We start from the raw sequence: 23,998 nt of genomic DNA, 5'->3' as shown, positions 1-23,998 counted from the left end.
AACAACAACAACAACAAACCAGAATATCCTGCAGGCTAGATTGCATTAATGTATCCATGGCTTTCTTTTGTGTGCATCTTGAGGCAACGGAGGCTTATTATCTAAATAGCAGACATTAATATGGACTTGAGAACGTTTTCAAGGAGAGGATGATGAGATACAATGTAGGGCAGAGCAAATGTTCTAGATACAGGCTGTTTCCCCTTTTCTATCCCACCTTCTTAGTTTAAAGTAAAAGGTAGCTTCTTTAAAACAAAAACATACGTATGAATTTATATACACATGTATATACATACACACTCATATAGATATGCTTTTCTATATCTATAAAAAGTCATTGTTGCTGAGTCAGTTCTAATTCATAACAACCCTCCATTGGTTTTCTGAAGTTGCCCATCTTTCTCCCTTGGAATGGCTAATGGATTCGAACTGCCAACCTTTTAGCTAGCTATATACTACACCACCAGGGCTCCTTTATATGCTCTTACTACCATTGCTCTCTGCTTTGGATGTTGTTGTTGTTGGGTGCTGTCAAGTCGAGGATGACTCATGGCAATTCTATGAACAACAGACTTGAATTCTGCCTTATCCTGTGCCATCTTCATCATCTCTGATGTACTTGAGCCTATTGCTGCTCTCACCGTGTCAATTCACTCCATTGGGGACCTTCCTCTCTTTCATTGATCGTCCACCTTTCTAAGCATGATATCCGTTTCCAAGGAATAACCTTCCTGAGCAACTTGTCACCGTCCTTACCCATTTTGAATCTGTTTTCTTCCACATGACAGTCTTTCTGGAATTCCCAGACGCTTGTATCTGCTTGAGCCTCTTGTCCCAGACTTTTGTATGGGATTGTTCATGGGCTCCTCCCCATTCTGGTCCCCTGAAATTTACTTGTGGATACCCCTCATAAATGGTTTTTATTTTTGTTCTTTTTTATTACATTTTATTCGTTTTAATGAACATTTACAGAGATTTTGGGTTTTCATTCATTCATTGTTGCACTGTTTTCTCCACCCTCATCCCCAGTTCGTTCTTCTCCCCCCCCACAATGTCTGTTTTAATTGTCCAATTGCCACAGTGCTTGTCAAAGCCAGTTCTGATTAATCTCCTTTGTCAGTGTGTCCCTTGCCATTCCCTATCACTCCTCCCTGAGAGAGACTTCACCCTGATTTATAAGGAAAAGGGGATGGCGTATTCTCTTGGCTACTTCCTGCTGAAAAGGGATGCTGTGGGTTTCAGGGTGAAGATCTTCTCTCACTACTCTAAAGGGCCCCCTTGGCAGTAGGAAACACATAGACTATTATGGAGATTGATTTTGGAATTTAGATGCACTGTTATCAATTGTGCTTAGCCGTACATGTTCATATCCTTGAAGATGTATCATGGAAGTGTTGCAGCCTAGAAGATACAAATTTAACTAACAAGTTAAAAGTGCATAAGTCAAAAATTGAAAAGCAATAATATTCTGAATAGAGGTTCTAATAGTGGCACAAATCAAGTTACAGAGGTAAGGTGGTTCCATTGCCATCCTTACTCTAACTTAATTCTTTTTTTTTAAACCCCTCGTAAATTGTTGACGTTCTCCTCTTGCGACCCTGGTGGGAGATGATGTGCAGGAATCATCTGGCCATACCACGCACAGTCCCTGACTTTATAGCCATCGGTGGGAGGTGACTTCTAGAGTCTGAGGCCTTGTGCACCACAGGCTGTGGTCCCAGTCTGATTCCCTGTTTGAAGCGTGGGCTTAGAACCATAGTGTCTTGGGTCCCCTGCTCTAGCCACCAAGGCCAGTGCCACACCAGCTATTGTCAACCCCAGTGATAGAGGCTTGTGGAGAGTATACCACTGATGTCAGGGCTGGAAGAGCGAGCCATGCCCTTTGTTCAGGGAGCAGAGATAACATGCTGATGGGGCAGCTGAGCCACAGCTCTGTCCACAGTGGTAATTTGTCCTCTTGCAGTGGGAATTCCTCTCCCGGCAGTGACAAAGTTGACATCAGGTTAGCCAGGGGAGGAAACCTGACTCCTGTTTCAAAGGAAGTATGTCCAGGACAAAGTGTCCAGGGTAAAGCCCATGAAGCCTAAGAGGGTTATGTTTTATACCTGGTTATGGGTTTTTTATTTACTTGGTCTTTTTATTGTTACTATGTACTGTTGAATCAGGCACAGCAGATTACCCCTCCTTCTCCAGCAGAGCATCTGGTGGATTTGAACCACGTGCCTTTGAGATTGCAGCACAGCTTCTTGCCTCTAGACCACCAGAGCTCTACAAGTCTGTTTTATTTCCGTCCTATACCCTGCTCATCTTCTCCTAGAAAAGATTAGAATCCCCATGTCACATGTAGAGAAGAGAGATTCACTTGTGCTGACTGTAGAAGGAACTAGACGTTTGCATTTATAAAGTGTTTAAAATGTTGTAGACCTGGGCAGGGACCCTTCAAGTGGGTTGGAGCGTCTTGGCTCGGCCTAGATTTCTGCAGCTACGTTCTGTCTGGAGTTCTTGGGTGGCACAAATGGTTAATGTACTCGTCTGCCAACTGAGACTGTTTGGTGGTTCAGGTGTACCCAGAGGTGTTTTGAAAGAATGGCTTGGCAGTTACTTCTGAAAATCAATTACTGACAACCCTTTGGAGCCCAGTTGTACTCTGAATCATGTGAGTTGGAATTGAATGACCAGCAACTGGGTGGCATATTGACACGTGAAGGTCCTTGGGCCATCCCATTCTGAGGGAGGTGATTTTGTTTTTCTCTTTATACTTTCATAAGCAGGAAATTCTGCAGGTTTTGGAGCACTTGCTTGGCTGCGTGTTTCTGAGGGGACCTTTCCCTGTCTGTGCCTCAGTGTAGTGCCCCCTGCAGGCAGGCCACTGCCCACCACTCTCCTCAGGCCCTGGGGGACCTGGCCTACCTCCAGGGTGGCACCACCACCTTGCACAGCCTGGTGGCTCAGAGCACTGGCTCTGGAGTCACACAGATTTGGGCCTAGACTCTGCCCCTTACCAGTGTGTAACGTAGCAGATCCTCCTTTTCCTTTTTTATGTCAAGTGAGAAGAATAATTTCTGCCTCAAAAGAAAATAGAAAGTAAAATCTGACGCCGTCTCACAGAGCTATTGTGAAGCTTAAGTGAGGTGGAATGTGCTTGGCACAGAGCTGGCACATGAGAAATTTAGAATACATGCTGGCATTATTATCATTTACCTGTGTTTCCAAGCCGAACCTATCTCCTGAGCTTTGGATCTGTCCCTCGTCTCTTCCCAGACAGCTACCTCACTCCTCCTGTCTGTACTCTGAACCTGGGGTGACTCACACTGGACACATATCACAGTCCCTCCCAGCTCACTGCGTCCCTCCTCCCATTGTAGGCACCGCCGCCCACCAGCTGCCAGGGCTGGGAACCTAGGCCCAGGCTAGACACCTCCCTCAGTTCAAGTTCTTGTTACATCTGGATAGAATTCTTTTTTGCAAATTTGTTGTTCAGTACGTATAACAGCAACACACATTAACTATCTTACCCATTTTCAGTGTACAATTTACTGACATTAACTCCATTCACTCCACCTAGTTCTGAAACTTTTCCTGCCCCCAAAAGAAATTGAGTTCCCCTTGAGCTGTAAGTCCCCACCTCCTCTTCCCCACCCTAGCCCCATGGCCTTGGTAACCAGATTTCTTAAAATAACCTGCGTGTAGCTGACCTCCTTCCCAGGCTACAAGGTATCATGTGTCCTCGTCCTCCATGCCACCGTCTACAGACAAGTTTTGAAATCACAGGTCTGGGTCTGTTGCTCCCCAACTTCCAGCCAACCATCCTTCAGCTTCTGGATGAAGCTTGAACTCCTGTGCTTGGTGCAGAGGGGCTGCTCCTGCTGGCCTGGTCTCCCTTCACTTTCCTCTTTTCCTCCAGCTGGGCTAGACCTGGCCTGGTGCCTGCGCACATGGCCACTTCTTCTATCCCTGTAACTCAGCTTTGTCTGATGACTCCACTGTCCCTGCGATGTTCTGGGCCTCATCTCCTCCCACACCTGTGACTGCCTGGCTCCTCTGGGCCATAACTCAAAGGTTCTTAGACGTGGAGATTTCAAAAATCTGGAAATTTTTTCTTTTAATAGCTATGTCTTATTTATTTAAGTGAAAGATTACAAATCCTATTTAGTTTTGTTCAGTTGTTCACATTTTGTTTTGTAGGTTTGATTACAGATGACTAATATAATTAGTCAGGCGCTCTGGTGGCATAGCCCTTAGGGAATTGCACGGCTAACCCAATTTCAAAAGGAACTTTGGGGACCAAATTAGACTCCCCACTTTTAATTTTTCTACTTAGGACAGGAGTCCTTGTGTAGTGAAAATGGCTGAGAACTTAGATTCAAATTTGGAGGTTGGAGGTTTGAATCCACCCAGAAGTGTCTCGGACGAAAGGCCTGGTGAACTTCATCTGAAAAATGAGCCATTGACAAGGGTTAGAAGGAGGAAATAGTAGAACTATGAGGCACAGTTTTCCTCTGACACCTATGGAGTCATCACAAGTTGGAGCTGACTCAATAACAACGGGTTGGGTTGGTTAGAAGAAATGATATAAATTAAAAAACAATTGATCAAACAAACCACACAAGCAAAAAAGAATGATCCCCATTCTTTACCATCCCCATTATTTCATAAGGAAGGGTTGCTTGAAGCTGTCAAAATAGGGACATGCCTAGTCTCAGAACGGGAAACACTTTTGGCAACTTTACCCCATGCAGACAGACATGATGCCATGGCCTTGTTTGTCTTCACCCTGCCCCCACCACATGCTTCTTCAGCCTGCTTTTCTTCAGACCGTTCTGGGTGGTGTTTGGGACCCAGCTGGAGGTGATTCATTTCTCTACAGGAAGCTGAACTCTTCAGTGGCTTTTTGCATGAATGGAGGAGCAGGGATTGACTCTGGTTGGTGGTTTCAAGGCTGTGAGAAGAGGTGTGAAGTCAGCATTGTACCCCTGAGTGCTTTAGGCTGCCTGCCTCTCACATGCAGTCCTTCCTGTCTCTCCTCCACTCTGTGTGGGTGGCTCCAGTGGTCCCTTCCTTTTTCTGTTCCTCCAGTTTTGCTAGCCTCCTTTCTCCACCAGTTGAATCCACCAGTTACTTCTCAGGAGAAATATGGACAAGTCTCTGACTCAGGGCCCATAAACAACAGATGTTAACCATTGTTGTTTTGTTATTATCACCACTGTCACACCTACTGTTATTACACTCTGGGCGCTCAAGGAATGTTCCTTCTTCCTTCTATGTTAACCGAAGGCACTAAAAAAACTTACTACCACCATTGAAGCTGAACTGAACTCACAGCCAACCATCCGGTGGGTTTTCAGAGGCTGTAAGTGGCATCAGAGGAGATTGCCCATCTTTTCCCTGAGGAGCAGCTGGTGGCTTTGAACTTTTAGAGAAGTTTCACCTTTGGATTAGCAGCACAACTGTCTATAGACTAGGCCACCAGAGCTCCCTAACTGGAGGGAGACGTTGTTGTTGTTATGTGCCGTTGAGTTGAGTATGATTCAAAGCAACCCTGTGAACAACAGATATGATCCCTGTTCTATCCTGCGACGTCCTCACACTTCTTGACACATTAAAGCCCATGGTGGCAGTCACTGTATCAGTCCACCTGGTCGAGGGTCTTCCTCTCCTTCGCCCACCCTCCACATCATCATGTCCGTCTCCAAGGAATAGCAACATGCCCAACGTATGTGAGGTGAAGCCTCATCATCCTTGCCTCCAAAGAGCACTCAGGCTGCACCCTGTCCTAGACATATGTGTTTGTTCTTTTGGCAGGGAAGCATTTGAAAATGGAAAACATTCAAGGGGAAAGAACTTTACCTAAATGGGAAAAAATGAGGACTTGTTTACATTTCCTTGTTCTGTGGCTCACTTTTCTTTATTTGCCTCAGACATGTGGGTCATCAAGTTGGATAGCATTTCAGAGCTCAGTGCCTTTGTAGAACAGGGATAGCAGTGAGATGAGGTGATCACACAGGCACACAAACCACGTGGCACTGAGATATAGTTGTTGTGTTGTTGTGTACCATCAAGTCAGAACCGACCCATAGCTGGCCTTCCAGTGGGTTTTCAGAGACCGTAAATCTCACAGAAGAAGCTGGCCCATCCTCCTCCCTCAGAGCAGCTGGTGGATTTGAACTGCGAGCCTTTGGCATTGCAGTGCAGCTTTTTTCCACTAGACCACCAGAACTTCCTGAGATACAGTAAGCCTCAACAAAAGTTGGTGCTAGTAATATTAGTAGGTATTTTTTGTGTTATGCTTTTAGTGTTATTTCTGTTCCAGTGCAGTGGCGGCTTTTGGGTTGCAAAGTGACCGGAAGCTATGCCAACAGTGTTTCAAATGCCACGAGGGTCACCTATAACAGACAGGTTTCAATAGTGATTCCAGACTAAGACTAGGAAAAAAGGCCTGGTGATTTACTTCAGAAAACTAGCCAGACTATCGTCACGTATCGTGCTGAAAGGGAAGTCTAGTGGCATCGTCTTTAGGGAGTAGATCCTAAGACTGTATCTCTGGCACTTTAAATCCACCAGTGGTTTGGAGGGAGAAAGATGGACAGTTTCCTGTCATGCCCTTTGCTACCTTGGGAACCCCCTGCAGGGTCAGCTTCCAGAGTCAATTCTGACTCAATGGCAGAGTGAGTGTGAGACAGCTCCAGAGGCACCAAAACACACCACACTCACAACGGTGGACTCACATACCCCAACGGTGTGGATGGTGGAGCATCAGGCAAGGCTTCAGTCTGATGTACACGGAGGGACCCTCAGAGCCAACTTCACGACACTTAATCATCATAAGCATCATAAGTTACTTCTCTCTGTGTGTCAGTTTCCTCATCTGCCCAGTGGAAATGATTATTGTGAACAATGGTGCAAAGTTGTTTGAAATGGCTTGAGTTAGGGATTCCCATAATCGTCTCAAGAACTTTTTTTTGGAGGAAAAAAAAAAATCTTATGATTTAAAACAATTTTATTCTTTGTTAAAATATTTCATTAATTTTGTGACCATTTGTGAGTTACTAGAGATAATACCAAAACAGCTCTCCCACTTGACCCATCAAGAAATCCGAGCTTTCTCTGGGCCACATACCATGTTGGGGTCAGAGCTGAGAGCAGAAATTTTATGGTCTTTTTTTTCCTGATGCATTTTTTCTTTTTAGATTTGAGGAGACTTTTTCAAATCTTGTTGACTCAGACCCAACTCCAGGATTCTGAAGCCTTAGATTGCATGAGCCTAACAGGTCCCCAGATGGTGCTGAGCATGGGCTGGGCTAGGGGAACAGTTAGCCATGTTTTCTCTTAGTGCTGCCCTATCCCCTGGATCTGCCATCATTCTAGTTCCCCATTACCCTCTGTTCATCCTTCAGTCACCCCTGATGTTAGTCTAGATCTCTGCAAGGCTGGGCTGAGAGGAGGAACACATGTGGACAAGAAACTGGGTGCCTCCCATGAATTTTTATTTTTTATCTGATTCTGAGTTCTGTCATCAACTTGCTGTGTGACCTTGGACAAGTTGCTTTCCCTCTCTGGGTCTCTGGGTTTTCTTCTGTATAAATGGGGAAGTGAGACATAGTCATATGTCTCTTCCAATATTGCTTGTGTATGATTTTTCTCCCCTCCTGCTAGAAATTCTCTCCTGACCAGAAGCAGGGTCACTCTTGCCCTCCCCTCCTTGCTAGTCCTTTGTTCTGCCCCTGGCTCAGAGAGCCTATCTTTGTGTAAACAAATTTCCATGATCTATTTAACTTCTGGATGACAAAATGATGAGCTGAAAAGAAAATAACTATCTTGTGATGCAGAAATGTTCCACTCTGTCACGGCTCAGCCTCTGAATCCCAGGGCCACATTTGCTGCCAAGTGCTGGCCCCTTGTCACGGATCTCACTTGTCCTTGGCCTCTTACTGCCTGGAGGGATTTCTGCAGAATCCTGGTTCTCATGCGGTTCTCATGCGAGAGGAGCCTTGCCAGAGCGTCTGGTCTGTATCTGTTATCCTACTAGGTGGCGCCAAGCCCACCCAGGAGGATGAGCATTTGTTGTTTTTTTTTTTTTTCAATTGCAAAAACATGTATAGCAGAAAATGAAAGTGTAAATAGTGCTTATAATTGGTCGTATATATGCTTCCATTTTTTTTCCTTCCTGTGTCATGTGGCTTATGTGTTACTATGATGCTGTGAATCTGTATTGCTATATTTCATATTGGAAGCTCTGATGGTTTAGTGGTAAAGAATTCTGCTGCCAACTCAAAGACGAGCAGTTCAAATCAACCTGCTGCTCTGTGGGAGAAAGATGGGCAATCTCTTCCTCCCGTGCAATTTACAACTTCTGAAAACCCACTGGAGGGTCAGCTATGAGTCAGTTCTGAGTTAGTAGTACGTACAGCAACAACATTTTATGTACTTTACAGAAAAATAATGTCATAAAAATATACTTCTCAGCATCCGTGGATCAAACCCTATGGACTCTTTCTTGCCTTACATTGTTCACATATCATGTTATGTCATCAATATTTTTATAAGCTATATTTAAAGGTTTTCTTACATTATACATATATGGATGGCTAAGAAAACAAATCAATCTATCTTGGAGAGGGTGAAACCAAGTTACTCCTTCTCCTTGGAGACTAGGATTTTGAAGCTCTGTCTCACATACTTTGGGCACATGACCAGGAGGGACCAACCCTTGGAGGAAGACATCATGCTCAGAAAGGTGAAGGAACAGGGTAGGAGAGGAAGACCTCTGATGAGATGGATGGATACAGTAACTAGGGCAATGGGGTAGATACATTGGAGTCAGTGAGACTGGCTCAGGACAAGGCAGGCTTCAGAGCTGTTGTACACAGGATTGTTATGAGTTGCAGGCAACTCAACAACACATAACAACAACATATATGTGTCTGTCATAACTAGGGAGTTCTGGTGGACTAGTGGATAGATAAGGAGTTACACTGCCGACCCGAAGGCAGGCAGTTCAAATTCACCAGCTACTCCACTGGAGAAAGACGGACAGTCTCCTCCTATGTGATTTACAACTTCTGAAAACCCACTGGCTCAGCTCCAACTCAGCAGCACGTAACAACAACAGCATATCGTTACGTGTACAGCTTGTCCCTCATGATTGGTCATTTGGTCATTTCCACTTTTATGTTCCTTTAAGTGATAGTGTGATGAATTTCCCCCTGCTTTTGGATGCCATCAGAGTACATGCTGGGGATCCTTCACCACTAATCACCACCATTTCTTCTGTCTACAGATCCTGAGAATCTTGAAGTTGACGTTGCAGGGTCCTCCTTCATTCCGGTGAGCAGCAGGCAGATTTGGGCTTATTTCCAAGCTCTGCCACTAACTAGAAATTTGGCCTTTTCCACCTTTTGCAAAACAGGCTAATTGGAGTTCTCATGTCACAGGCATGTCGCTTCAGCAGCACTGACCTGGCATGTAGGCCCCTTCTTTGTCAGCTCCTGTTTGATCTCTGGGCTCTTTGGATGTCACTAATGGTTTAGCTTGAGACTTTCATTAGGCTCATCCAAGCCCCTTCCCCCATGGACTCCTGGTGTCATAATTTGCTGCAAAGAGGATTACCTCTGAAGCTGCTTAACAAACTCTTTGAATAATCCAATTTCGCAACCATCTATATCTCCTCTGTGCTCCTTAATTCCCTAAATGCTAAGCTGGGAAGCTCAGCTACTTCTGGAGCTTGGCCGCACAGGGAGGGAGCCCGGGACTGCTGGGCCTTGTAGATATTTTGTGTAGGACACCTGTAGGAGGAGCTCTGGGGAAGCCCTGGCTGTCCGGGCCACGGGGAGACCCCATCATGGGCCCTGGCACTAGTGAAGACTTGGGCTGGTATGCCTTGCATTTGCTATCTCATATGATTTTACAACCCAGTGAGGAATTAGAATCCGTGACTCATGAAGGGAATTGGTGGTTCAGTGGTAGAACTTTCACCTTACTCACAGAAGACCTGGGTTTGATTCCTACTCAGGGCACTTTATATGCAGTTACCACCCATCTGTTGGTGGAGGCTTATGTGTTACTATGATGCTAAATAGGTTTCAGCAAAGCATCTAGATGAAAATTGACTAGGAAGAAAGACCTGGCAATCTACTTCCAAAAATCAGACAATGAAAACTCCTGGATCACAACACAACCCATACTAATAATGGGGATGGCCCAGGACTGAGCATTTCATCATGTGTGTGAGGTTGTTGCAAGTTGGGGGCTGACTTGACGGCCCCTCACGACAGCATTCTTCAAGGGAGGAAAACTGAGGCCTGGAACCTGCTCAAATTAGGCAAAGTGAACTAACTCAGTTCCCATAAGGACAAATACTGTATAAAACTATTATTGTAGAAATAGATAACTAGTAAAAGGTGTATGAGGATCCAAAGGGGGTAGGGGGTAACAGAGGGGTGAAGATGGGGTGGGGGTTAATCATAGGGTCACATGATTTGATGGGTAGAGAGAAGGGTAGGTAAAGGAAAAGGGGAAGATCCAGTGTGAAAAACAATGTATACGAACTTTGTAAGCAAACCAGTAAAAAATAAAAATTTTATTAAAAAAGAAAAAAGAAAAGAAACCCACTCAAGGTTACAAAGCTAGTAAGTGGTGCAACTGGGGTGCTTTCCCCAGCAAGTGGCAAGAACTTTTAAGCATAAATGCTGCTTCAGCGTATTTGTTGAGTCACCTCTGTGGAAAGTGCTGTGTCCTTAAGCTCTCCGTGGAGAGGGAGGTGGAAAGAAAGCCCCACTTGGAGCAGGACAGATAGATCCACACAGGGCACTTGCCACAGTGAAAAAGCTGAGAGCGATGAGCCAGATGTGGGGAGGTTGGTGGAGTACAGAAAGGAGCTCCTTGGGGGGGTGTCCAGGAGTTGTGAGGCGGAGGTGCCGGACCTGGGTTCCTCCTCACACCCTGGGGTCACCTGCAGAGCCCGGCTAACAGCGAGGAATATCTCTTCTAGGTATTAACTACTGAGGCAGCCAGTGATGAGAATACTCCCCCTCTATTTCCTGCAAACACCACAAGCCTCCCAGGTAAGGACTGGGGGTCAGCACATGTCTGCCCTCTGAGGAGCGCAAGAAACTCGTCTCTGTAGAAAGCCCTTTCATTACATTGACTTTATGAAAAGGGTTCATAGTAGGACTATGCTGTTACTGCTTTATACATTCAAGTTTGATATTGTCAGTCAAGAAATAGAGGAATAGGCCAGATAAGTCACACAGTTCACCCTCAGCCACAGTACACGTGAATGTGTTACCAACAGAATGATTAGAGGCTGAAACGGAATACAGATTGAGGGGAACTTTAGTTTTGAGAGGCCTTGACTTTAGTGCTTCTAAATTGGGCCCAGACCTCCCAATAACTGCAAGACTGTGAAATTTTGCCAACATGAGAATCAAAGAAAATCCCAGGGCCTGTGTTTGTGTTAAGGAGCCCTGGTGGCACAGTGGTTAAGTGCTTGACTGCTAACCAAAAGGCTGGCAGTTTGGATTTCCCTCGTGATTCTGTGAGAGAAAGACCTAAGATGCGCTCCTGCAGAGGTCTCAGCAGGGGCCTCAGCCTGGGAAACGGTGCGGTGGAGCCCTGCTCTGTCTTGTAGGGTCTGTGAATCAGAATCCACGCTGCTCACAACAAATCCTTGTTTGATGTGTGTTGAATTTGTGGAGACTAGACTCCAGAGGTTCAGAAATTGAGCGGTTCCATTTGATGTTTCTTGGGCTTGATGGGGACGTCATGGGCTCCTTTACTTTTTGACCTGGGCAGCTTCCTGCCCTCACCTGCTGCCAGGTGCCCAGGCTGCGCCCTCCTGGTCTGCTGTGCCCCCCATGGAGTATCTGCTGGGGTGAAGCTCTGCATAGCTGGGGCCTCAGGGGCTTAAGCCCATCCATGTTCTCAGGGAGTCCAACAAGCAGGCTCTGACAGAGTCCACTAATTGCAATAAAAGGTGAAGCCTGGGCTAGGCAAAAAAGGAGGCACAGATAAAGTGAAATTGGAGTTTAGAGAGTCCAGAGAGCATATCCAATTGAGGATATGAAGGTTCTTGAAAGAGGAGTAATTTGAAATGGGTATGGGATAAAAGGATGGCAGGTGGGTGGGGAATGGTTGCTATGTTATAGGAACCTCAAGCCTTTTCCCTCCATCTTTATTGATGAGCTCATGCTGGCCCATACCTTCCTATGAGTGGTGGCCCCTAAATTTATATAATCATCCCTGATCATTCCCATAAACCTAGACTAATGTACCCTACTGCTTGGCTGTAATTGGCTCAAACTCAGCCTGTGTAAAGCACAGTGCTTGATGCCTCTTGTGGAAATCAGATCAATTCCCATTTCTCTGATACCACGTGTACTGATAAATCCCAATCAATTTAGTCTCTTTGACTTCTCTTCCAGCACTGGCTGCATATGTGGCAGTCTCCCTCTGACCCTAACAATCTGAAAGCAGATCAGCCTTCATAAGTTGAAGGAGTCAGTCATCTATAATACCAAGCCTGCCCAACACCTCACACACCAGCTGCCAGTTTGTAGTCCCCATGACCTGCTGGCTACGAATTTGAGATCTCTGCACTGTCCCCTCAGCTGTAAGTTCAGGGGTCTCCAGAACCTTCTTCGGTTCTTACCTCCTACCCCCCATTATTCCCTAAGAATTGATAATTTGCTAGGCCAACTCGTGGAACATAGAAAATACTGTACTGAGGATTATAGAAGGATACAGCTGAAGAGATGTGTGCTCATCGAAGCAAGATCTGGGAGAGTTCAGGGTGGAGCTTCCATGCCCCAGAAAGGCACATGCTACTCTCTTACATGCACTGATGTCTTTCATCAACCAGGAAGTTGTGGAACATCATGTCCATGGCTTCTACTGTGTCCTCTTTATAAAGTCAGGATTGATTGATCATGCTTCCTCCCCAGAGGCTGGCTGATACCTATCACAGGTTAGGTCACTGTGGCCTGCCCACACCCAACCCAGGTCATCTCACTGGACCAACCTGTTAGGTAGACATGGTCTGGAGGCTTCATCTCTGAATTTAATCACCAGGAAAACCCCAAGGTTGTAGAGATTATCTTTCAGGAACTGAGAACGAAGACCACATTCACAAAGTAGTTACATTCTTTTACCTACACTTTCCCACTTTCCCATCCTAATAACTAGCCCTACATTTTTCTGGCTTGGTAAATCCTATGGGGTCCACAAGCCTCTCTTGGAACCGTTATCCTGGAGCCAGCTTTCACCCCACACTTGGTCCTCATTCTTCACTCATTACTTTGAGACTAGTGACCACTTCTCACCACCACTTCTGCCAAGGATTAGCCACTGTTACCTCGTCTAGCTGGATTTCTCCCGGATGCTCAACACCATGTCCTTCAGAGTAAACGCCAGAGTCCTAGCAAAGGCCTCATGTTTGATGACACCCTCTTTCTCCTTCTCGCTTTCTGTGGCCCAGGCACACTTCCTTTCTGGCTCTGCCTCACACTGTCTTGGGAGTTTTGAACTGTTTGTTCCCTTGACCACTACGTATTTATTTGCCTTTCTCTTTGTTAAGAAGGTAAGATCCAGGAGAACAAGAACTTTAGTGCCATGTCTTTCTTAGAGTTCTCTTAATTTTTCCATTTTTCTTCCCCTTCTGTAGTACAAAATGCTTCTTCTGTACAATTGTCCACATTCCTGGTGGCTGGAGGAAGCCTGGCCCTCGGAACGCTCCTCTGCATTGGCATTGTGCTGAGGTAGGTGGGCCCTGGAGGGTGGCGCTGTGGTGTCCTCACATTTCTCATCTAGTTTTCTTTTGCTTGTTCAGTCAGTCAGACTTTTTTTTTATTATTATTTTTGTGTGTGTATATCATCAAATTGGATCTGACAGATACAGGAGGAGATTGTCCCTCCTTCTCCAGTAGAGCATCTGGAGGATTTGAACCACTCAATCAGACTTTTGTAGAGCATTCACCATTTGTTTATTCATTCCTCAAATGTGCACACACAAATAGCACCACAGGGGCGAGCAGAAAAGACCAAAGCTCCTGCCCTCATGGTCTAATGAGGCAGACCCAGAGACGTAATCACTAGTATGAGAAGAGTTACGATGAGGACAACTGGCCTGATGTTAAAGAAGAGTAAGAGGCATTGGTCGATGGAGTGATGGGAAGCAGACAGTTCCAAAGGAGAGAGGCAGCATAGAAGACGTTTTAGAGTCAGTGTGCATTTGGAAGGATGGTAATGAAGTAGCAGCTGAGAAGTAGAGAGAAATGGGACTGATGAGGTAGGCTGGAGCCAGGCCCTAGGCCTTGAAAGAGAGATGGAAGGATTTTAGACCTTCTCTACTGGAGAGTTCGAAGAACTTGATAAGGATGGCAATTTGAAAAGACCACGCTGGGTGCAGCTGGGAAAGGTGCAAACGGGTGCTGGTAGTTCAGTGTCAAGAGAAGGATAGTGGTAGTCCATGCTAGGGGGAGGCCATGGGTTGGAGAGCCATGGATAGTGTCCAGGTATGCTTAAGATATGGAATTGGCAAGTTTTGATGGCCGATTAGATGGGGATGATGAAAGAGAGGTAAGAGTTAAAGATGAAGGATGACCCTCTGGTTCCAGCCAGGTCATAGATCATTCTCTAAGATTGGAAACGCTGGGGGAAGAACATGTCTGAGGGATGACACTTCTACAATGGGATTTTCTAAGTTTGAGATGCTTATGAAAACACCCCTGGGAACCTTTTTGTCCAAAACATCATCAGCATGCTGATGGAGCAGATAGGAAGAGGAGGGAGAAGTGTATCTGGAAAAAGACAGCACCCAACTTCCCTGCGAACCAACTGAGTAAGGACAAGGATTGACTCCTCTGTGTGCTTCGTTCAGACGCTGGCAGTCAGAGAGAAAACAGGCAGCATGAATGCCTGAAAGGCCAAGTTCTGACCCCTCAGAATCAAGTCAGGCCTTTTAACAAAGTGGCCAGAGGGAGTAGGTGAGGGGAAGGAATGTGGGAAGGGTCTGGGAGAGAACTGCGCAAGGGACCTGATGAGGTTTTGTCCCATGATGTTTTCTCTCATGATGGCTGTCCTTGATATTTGAGGCAGATAGACATCAGTCGCCTTTGCTGATGGTGCATTCTTCAAGTCATTTTCCTGGTTTTTTACATCTGGATGATTTGATCACTAATCTTTAGTTTCTGGAATAATCATCTCACAGCTAACTATTCAGTCAGGTTAAAGGAACCTACATAGATAACTTTTACTCTCATCTTCCATTTTTATACTGTGTCTGAGTAAGCCGATTAAAGGACCTTACATAGACAACTTTCGCTATTGTCTTTAACTGTTGTTGTTACGTGCCATCAAGTTGCCTGCAACTCATAGCTACCCTGTGTACAGTAGCTCTGAACTCTGCCCTATCCTGAGCCAGTCTCTCCAACACATCTACCCCAATATTGTCACTGTGTCCACATTCCAGTCACTAGTGTCTGCTTACAACTGTTCCTTCTTATTTGGGTTTGCAGATTCGAGGGTTCAGCCTCATGTTCCATTTCTGCTAGTTTACTCTAAGTGTGTTCTGTTGTATATAGGGTTTTTTTAAATTTATTTTTTATTTTTATTTTTACTGTATTATTTGTGTGTGTGTGTACAAATCAAATCTGACTGGTACAGGAGGAAATTGTCCCTCCTTCCTCGGCAGAGCATCTGATGGATTCGAACCGTGCACCTCTGGGATTGCAGTGCAGCTTCTTGCCACTAGACCACCAGAGCTCCCCTGTATATAGGGTTTTGAAAGACCTGTTGTTTCAGAAGTGGGTGGCCAGTCCTTCTTCCTAGTCTGTCTTAGTTTGTATGCCCAGCTTTAGAACAGTATCTGTCAGACAAGCATTTTACTGAAAAGAGAGGGACATTTTGTCTTTAACTATGTCTGAGTAATCAGGTTAAAGAATCTTACATAGACAACTCTTATTATTGTCCTAAACTTATAAACGGTGTCTAAGGTCCTCCCACCATAAAAAAGCCTATAATAGAACCCCAAAGTACAGTGTGAAAGCCCACAACAGACTTAAGTACACCATTAAAACCAAGGTGCCTGGCTAGATGCCAGGAGAATATTCTGTCTAGCTACAAGCAGACATAAAAGGTTACAGTTAACTTTTCTGTCCTACCACTGTCCTCCCTGTATGGCAGGAAGCATGTTTCAGGCTGAGTTTGCCCCTGGTAGCTGCAATCCCGTGTGCCTTTCTTCTCATCTCTCTCTTGGTTCCGTCATTGGTTTTTATCATTCATTCCTAAACTCTCTGAAAGTCAGTTGACAGTGGCCCTAGTGATTGGGCAATAAAGAAAACTCCTCGTGTTCAGGAATTTAATACAGGAACTTGTGTTCTCTTGAGAGCCATTTGGGCAGGACCCCAACAGGATGGTAGTAGCCAGTAAAGAAGAAACTTCCTCCTTTCTCCCTTCTCTTCCCTCAGTTTAACTTTCCAGAAACTCCAGCGGGTGATGATGAGAGATGATCTTTGATGGTGTTTGGGAAGGGGAGTGTGCCTTGGGCAAAGAACTTTCCACATTTTAGTACGCTGAGTTCTTAAAGTTCACCAAGGGTGGATTGGGCTGGAAAATTAGCACAATGACAACGTGAACTGTGAGCAAGGGTAGGTTTTCTCATTTTGCTTTTTCAGTGAAGTAGTGAACAACCTGCCTAAGGGAGGTGCAGAAGATTTAGTGCCCTAAAGAGTGGAGCTGGCTCCTGGGAACACTTGAGGCCTCACTGCTGCCTTCTGTGCCTTTGGGCTAGAAAGAGCCCGTATCAGCACTGAACCTCATTGACACTCTCAGGGATTCTTTGGCTCTCCACTGGCACACACTTCCGCATTCTGCTTCGATTCCTACATCACTAGGTCTTCAGCAGGTCTTACTCATAAACCACTACAGAGACTACAGAGTGGCTGTCATGATTTCCATTTTACACAGGAGAAAACCAGAGCTGAAAAGAGGTGGAGTGATTTTAGTTAGTAAAGATCAGGATCAAGATGCAGCTCCAAAGCTCCTGCTTTTTGGGTAGGACTTTAAGGGTGAGCTAAGCAAATCCCTTAATTTTATCTGGCTTTTGAAAATTTAATTCAGCAAATGAGGAACTGAACTGGCTTACCTTAGAGGTGAATTGACTTGCCCAGGGACACATAGCTTCTGAATAACAAACTCAGGCTTGAACACGTGTCTGAGAATCCCAGCCTGCTGTTGGCCAAGAGGCAGCCCAACGCCTCTAACTCTATTGGGCTTTTTCAGTCCACTGTTGTCACTTAACTAGGTGGTAACATCTTGATGTGTTCTTAATGGCTGATATAGAAACCTTAGGTTGGAATTGGCCACAGTGCCCATCATAGAAACTCGTTTGCTCGTCTGCTGACAGTGCTTGGACACTGGCTTCGTTTTGTGAAACAACCAGAGTACCCAGAGGCACAGATGGGCAGGTGCCCTGTGCTGAGAACATATCACAAGAATTTATGTCCTAGTCTGGCGAGTTTTTATTTTCTTCCATGCAAGAATTATTGGGCAGATTTCTTTGGAATGAGACCAGTTGTTTTAAGTGATGAAAAACCCTGCTATTCCCAGAGTTTTACATGTGAAAAAACCCCCAAACAAACCCAACCTACAGATTCTGAGGAAGTCCATTGAGATGACCACATTTATAACAGGCCAGACGTGAGAGGCAGGTAGAAGTTCCTCCTCCCATTCCATGACATCATAGTTTTATTCTTTTTTTTTCTCCTAATTTTATTCTTAGTACATTATTTTATTTTATTGGTTTGCTTACAAAGTTTACATACATAGTGTTTCACACTATTCTTCATTCACATTGTGTTTCTCACAATCATTCTCATGCATTATTGTGGTTTTTATGTGCCATTGAGTCACTTGCGACTCATAGTGACCCTGTGTACAATAGCCCTGAAATTTGCTCTATCATGTGCCAATCTTACTGTCTCTGACACTCTCATCCCCATTACCCTAGTCACTGAATCAATCCATCTCATCGAGGGTTGTCTTCTCTTTCAGTTATGTTTTATAAAATTAATCACCATTGGACCTTGCCCATCATTACCCTGTCTTTTTGCCTGGATCCTTCCCACTTACTTCCCCCCTCCCTCTTCCCACCAAATTGTGAAGTCCTGTGGTTTCACCCCTATCTATCCTCACCCCTCCATTCCCCCCACCTTGAGTTCTTGTACGTGTTTTACTAGTTATCCTTCTATTTTTACAATAATGTTTTTATGCAGTAATTGTCCTTATGAGACTACATTAGTTCACTCAGCATAATGCTCTCCAAACTCTCCCAAGTTATGTAGTATTTTTCGAAATCTTTGCTCCAGGGAGCCCTGGTGGCCTAGTGGCAAGAAGTTGTACTGCAATCTCCAAGACATGGAGATCGAGGCCACCAACTGCTCTGTAGAAGGATGGGCAGTCTCCTCACGTGGGATTAAATGCCTCTGAAAATCCTGCCAGAGTCAGCTATGAGTTGGTTCTGACTTTATGGTACACAACCACAGTAACATTTATTTTGTGTTTCAGTTAATGCATAGTGCAGGAGTGGCATCCACTTTTGAAATAGCTTGCCTCAGGAAACTCTGTGAACTTAGAAAAATGATGAGAGTTATGCGTGTTCAGGACTTTTCGTTCATAGAGTTGCTATGAGTCATCTACGACTCAATGGCACTTAACAACAAACATATTTTCATAAATTCTTCCAACAAGGCCCTTTGACATAGTGTGTTAAGCATTGAGCTGCTGAACCCATGGTAGAGAGATGAGATGTCTGCTCTGTAAAGATCCCAGCATTGGAAGCCCTGTAGGGCAGTTCTGCTCTCTCCCGTGGGGTCGTAAAGGGTCAGAATCGAGAGTGGGTTGGGCTGGTGACGTGCGTGTTCATGTACACGTGCCATTGCGGAGGTTCACCATCTTTGTACATGGAATGATGTAACTTTCGTGGGGCCAGTTTTCTCTCCCCTGTCCTCTCCTCCAGTCTATGTTTTTAGTCATTCTGTTATGAGAAAATAGGATTCTGATAGTAGAGAATCTTATTGTTGTCAGGTGGGGTCAGTCCTTTGACAAAGGATAGCATATCAGGAAAAGTAGAGGGTCTGTGAAAAAGAGGACAACTTTCAATGAAATGAACGGACAGCCTCTGTAACAGTGGAATGGAGCGTATTGGAGATTGTGAGGTTGGTACGGGACAGGGCAAGGTTCAGATCTGTTGATCATATGGTCATTATGAGTTATAGTTGACACCTAACAACAACAACAACAAAACAGAGAATTGCTTTTCTACATATTTACCTAGAATGGACTTAAAATTAGAGGAAGACTTCCTATGTATAGCTTATGATTTTAAAATAATTTTGTTTAAAAAAAAAATTTGTATTAAATGCAATCTCATTCCAAAATTTTATAATTACAGATTTCCCCATCTCTGTACAGGCAGGGGAGGTTTGTAGTGTCCTAGGCCATGGAAGTGGCTGGGTGCAGTGGGAACTTTCTGTGGTCTTGATGGGGGGGGCCTTGATTTCATCTTTGGATGTGTCTATTAAAACAGTGAGGGTTATTATGAGTTGTGGGGTTTTGTTGGTTTTTTGAAGTGTTTTTGGCTGCAGAACCTTTTTTTTAACAAGTTTTTGAAGTCTGTATTTGTAACAGGGTAGAGGCTAGGGTGTAGATGAATTCCGACAGCTCACCTGCTTCTTTCTATTTCTCTCACTCAACCTGGCGGTCCCAGCCCTGCTCAGACCTTCCACCCGGGGCTGGGCAGAGCCAGGTGTGGAAACACCCACACTCGCTGGCTGCTGTCAAGTGCCCCTCTGCGAGCTTAGTGGTTTTCAGAGTCTTATTTTCTCCTCAAAATAGCTAAAAGGAAGGAAAGCTCATCATTCTCAGTTACCCAGTGCTTTCTTGAAAATGAAAACTGAAGACAGAGACTGCTTTGATTAAATTAGGTCAGTGGAAATACTATGTGATGTGTATGATTTTTATGGAGCTCTGGTGGCCTGTGGTAAGGAGTTAGTTACATTGCAAACCCAAAGGCAGACAGTTTGACTCCTTGGGAGAAAAATGAGCCGTTTACTCCTATGCAATTTACAGCCTCTGAAAACCCATTAGAGGGTCAGCTATGAGTTAGTTCTGACTTGATAGCACATAAGACACAGCATACACATAGGGTTTTTACAGACATATCTTTTTTAATAGGGTATTTAAAATTGTGGGATATATATATACATATATATATATAAAATGAAACATTTTAACCAGTCCTCACATGGACAACTCAGTGATATTGAATATGTTGATCACCTTATTATTATTCAGCCATCACTATTAACTGAATTAGCCATTGACTAATTTTTTCCATCACCCTTAGCACAGGTTTAGTGAGGAAAGGGTGGAGAAACTTCATCTCACACACTTTGGGGAGATTTTTAGGAGGGGCCAGTCCTTGGAAGCCAACATGATGCTTGAAAAAGTGAAGAGTCAGAGGAAGAGAGGAAGACCTTCAACAGTGGATTGACACAGTGACTGTAGCAAAGGGCTCACACATCAGCCATGGCGAGGGCAGCACAGGATAGGGCAGAGTTAAAGGCAAGGTTCAGATTCCTTGTTCACAGAATCGATAGGCGTTGCCGTCAACTCCACAGCACCAAACAACAAGAAGAACATTTGTTGCTGTTATGTGCCATCGAGTCAAGTAGTACTCACAGCAAACCTGGGAAGAGCTGACCTGAACCCTACTCTATCCTGCGCCAAGTTGCTTTACTAGTTTCTTGATTATTTTTTTTAAACTAGCTGTGATATATTGTATTGAGAATGCTGAATCCTGCCTTTTTTTAAAAAAATTTTCTTTTTATTATTATTTTGTGTGTGTGACTGGTACAGGATCTGACTGGTACAGGAGGAGATTGTCCCCCCTTCTCCAGCACAGCATCTGGTGGATTTGAACCACTCACCTCTGGGATTGCAGTGCAGCTTCTTGCCACTAGACCACCAGAACTTGCCTGACTCCTGCCTTTTATTAACATTATTACATAAGCCTGCACTCCTCTACCACAGCATCTCTGCCCCCTTGTCATTGTTGTTATGTGCTGTTGAGTCAGAACGACTCTAGGCTGACCCTCCAGCAAGTTTTCACAGGCCGTAAATTGTAAATTGCAGTGGAAGAGATTGCCCATCCTTTCGTGACCCTTTGGACTGGCCGCTCTGCTCCTTGCCGCTTGGCCGCCAGAGCTCTGGCAGTCTTACTGTAAACCTAACGTCCATTAGCGGTGGATTCTCCATTGAGCAAATGGACGCAAACTCTTTAAACCAACTCCCCTACTTGCTGAATATGTGGGTTTTTTTGGGTTTATAAAAACCATTGTAATGCACAGCTTTGTGCTTAAAACTATTTCCATAGCTTTTCTATTTTCTTAAGGAGCCTTGGTGTCTCAGTGGTTAAATGCCCAGTGGTTAACTGAAAAGACAGGACAAGCCCCCAAGCTGCTCTGTGGGAGAAAGCCGAGGCCGGTAAAGATTGACAGCCTTGGGAACATCTGGGGGCCTTTCGTCTCTTCCCCATAGGGTCACTGTGAGTTGGAATCAACTCATTGGCAGGGGATTTGGGTTATTTCCTTAGAGTCTGTTTCCCGCAGTGGAATTCCTTGGTTGGAGGATATCTGCATATTTTGAAATCCACAGAGTGGAATGACTCCCTCCTTGGTCTTCTCATGGGGAAAGAATTCCTCCCAAGGACCCCATGCTGCTCCAGTGAGTGCTCCAATTGGGCTCTCTTCCTGTGTACTGTCCGCCCAGCAAAAAGCCCGAAGCAACGTTCAGCAGATTGTTTATTCCATTTGGATACCAGGCTAGGAGCCAATGACAGATTTGGAGCCAACTATCAATTATTTATCATAACAAGGACAGGAATAGGCCGTCGATATAAAAAGAAGCCCAAGGAAAAACCCCAAACCTTTTTTGACATTGGTCTCCCCTCCGTAGGGCATCCGGTTGTCCCTGACATTTGATACAATGGAAGACGACCACCTTAGTCCTGCCTTTGGGCTAATTGACAATCAGTAGGTCTCAAAGTGGGAAAGTCGAGGAATGGGATGAGGCCTGCAGCCCTGGCTGCCTCAGCCTAGTAGAAGGGCCCCTTCAGGAAGGAGACTCGACTGTACCTTTGAAGATCAGTATCACCATCTCATCTTTCTCTGGGCTGTCAAGTGACTTTACTCAGTTGCTGAGCGCTGGCTTTGGGCTCAGAGCCGAGCACCCCGAAAGAAGCTGTGATCAGAGAGATGCCTATCTCCTTCCTGTTTAACTCTGACTTTCCTGTCAGATGAGTCATTTGTGCCCAAATAGTACCCTTGGTAGAGTGTGTGGGAACCCACCCACGTGGCAGGAGTGGGCTCATGGGTGCTGGGGGGGTGGTCTTGGGGAGGATGGGGTATTGGAAGCAAGGGGAGCAGGAGGGCTGCTGAGGGAGCACTTGGCCCTTTCTACATAATTGTATCATGAGGCCCATTTTCCTTCCTCACTAAAAGATTAGACTCTTTAGTTGATGGACCCAAGGCTTGTGTTCATTTTCTAGGTCTGTTGTCACAAAGCATCACCAACTGGGTGGCTTTAAACAACAGAAGCTTCTCTCACAGTTTGAGAGCTAGAAGGAAGACATAGCAGGCTCGTGTACTTTCTTAGGCCCTAGAAGCAGCTCCTGGGCTCTGTGACCTTCTGGCAGCCGCAGGTGGATCTTGGTTTATGGCAGCATTACTCCAATCTCTGCCTTTCCTCTGTCTCTTCTTCTTGTAAGGAGATTAGTCATACTGGATTACAGTCCACTCTGTTCTTTACGAATTACATTTGCAAAGACCTTGTTTCCAAATAAGATTACATTCATAGGCCCTGAGAGTTAGGACTTTGGTATATCTGCTGCGAGAACCCAAGTTGACCCCTAACAGCTGGTGGGGCACACCAAACGGGCAGCCTCTGCAGAGGACCTAGTGTCAGTGCGGAGGCAAGGATTCTGAAGCTTCATCTGACACGCTTTGGGCATGTTGCAAGAAGGGACCAGTCCTTGGAGAGGGACGTCATGCTTGGGAGGGTGGAGGGACAGCGCAGGAGAGGAAAACCCTCAATGAGATGGATTGACTCAGTCACTGGGGTGGTGCGGGTCGGTGTGTCGGAGACAATAAGGTTGGCACAGGATAGAGCAGGGTTTCAGACTGTTGTATATACTGTCGTTATGAGTCGCAGGCACATAACAACAGCAACAACAACATGCCTGTGCATGCCTCCATTTCCCCATTTGCATACTGGGCCAACCATATGTGTCTATTCTTTCTGGGTGTTTTTTAAAGCCATCAAGTCTTCATGCTGAGGTGTCCCTTGTGGCAAAACACAGCTGACAAGGTGAGTAGTTCTCTCTCCTTTGAGAGGAACTTGGCAGCACCAGGCCACCGTGGCAGTCCAGCTGTTGCTATTTTTGTTTTGTTTTTACTGTGTGGGCTCATTACAGGGAGAACTAAACATCTGCATGGTTTGTTGTTTTTTTTTGTCTGAAGGTTCAAGAACACCTCAAAGCGGCGAGCACTGAAAAAAGCCAAGACGAGCATGCATCCGCCATATACAATGGGGCAATTAGTTGCTGAGCGGCCCAAGGCCGCCCCAGTCCTGGATCAGCTCAACTCTCCGCCTGCGTCCCCCAGCAGCCTTGGGTCTGACAATGCTTCTTCAGGCCACAGCCAACCAGGTGCCCAGGACCCACAGAGCTCTTATGACATCAACAACAGAGACTATTTCTTCCCCAGATGAGCCAGTTCCACCAGGAGAGGTGGGATGTCAGATCTGCTGAACTGTGTGGATGATGGAGCAGAAAAGCTGGCTTAGCCAAAGGTGCTTCTTGATGACATTCCAGCTTGTCTCAGTTAGTGAGGCCTCTAGCTTCACCTTTCAAGAGGACCTTCCAGAAGGTTCTACACTGGGTAAAAAA

At 45.3% G+C, this 23,998-nt stretch overlaps 1 protein-coding gene across 1 annotated transcript in view; it reads left to right on the top strand.

Annotated features, from left to right (window-relative positions):
* IL6R (interleukin 6 receptor) overlaps positions 1-23,820 on the top strand; it is a 68,365-nt gene extending 44,545 nt beyond the window's left edge. Inside the window, exons 3-6 of the mRNA XM_006895923.1 lie at positions 9,278-9,324; positions 10,988-11,060; positions 13,658-13,751; positions 23,571-23,820. Of these exons, the coding sequence (XP_006895985.1) occupies positions 9,278-9,324; positions 10,988-11,060; positions 13,658-13,751; positions 23,571-23,820 (464 nt within the window). The remainder of the gene's footprint in view (positions 1-9,277; positions 9,325-10,987; positions 11,061-13,657; positions 13,752-23,570) is intronic.
* Positions 23,821-23,998: the final 178 nt, after the last annotated feature.

This window comes from Elephantulus edwardii, unplaced genomic scaffold, assembly GCF_000299155.1.
Source record: "Elephantulus edwardii isolate Elephantulus edwardi_28Jun2011 unplaced genomic scaffold, EleEdw1.0 scaffold00176, whole genome shotgun sequence".
Classification (NCBI taxonomy): Eukaryota; Metazoa; Chordata; class Mammalia; order Macroscelidea; family Macroscelididae; genus Elephantulus; species Elephantulus edwardii.
Note: the sequence above shows the minus strand (reverse complement) of the source record. Positions and strands in the feature narration are given on the sequence as shown.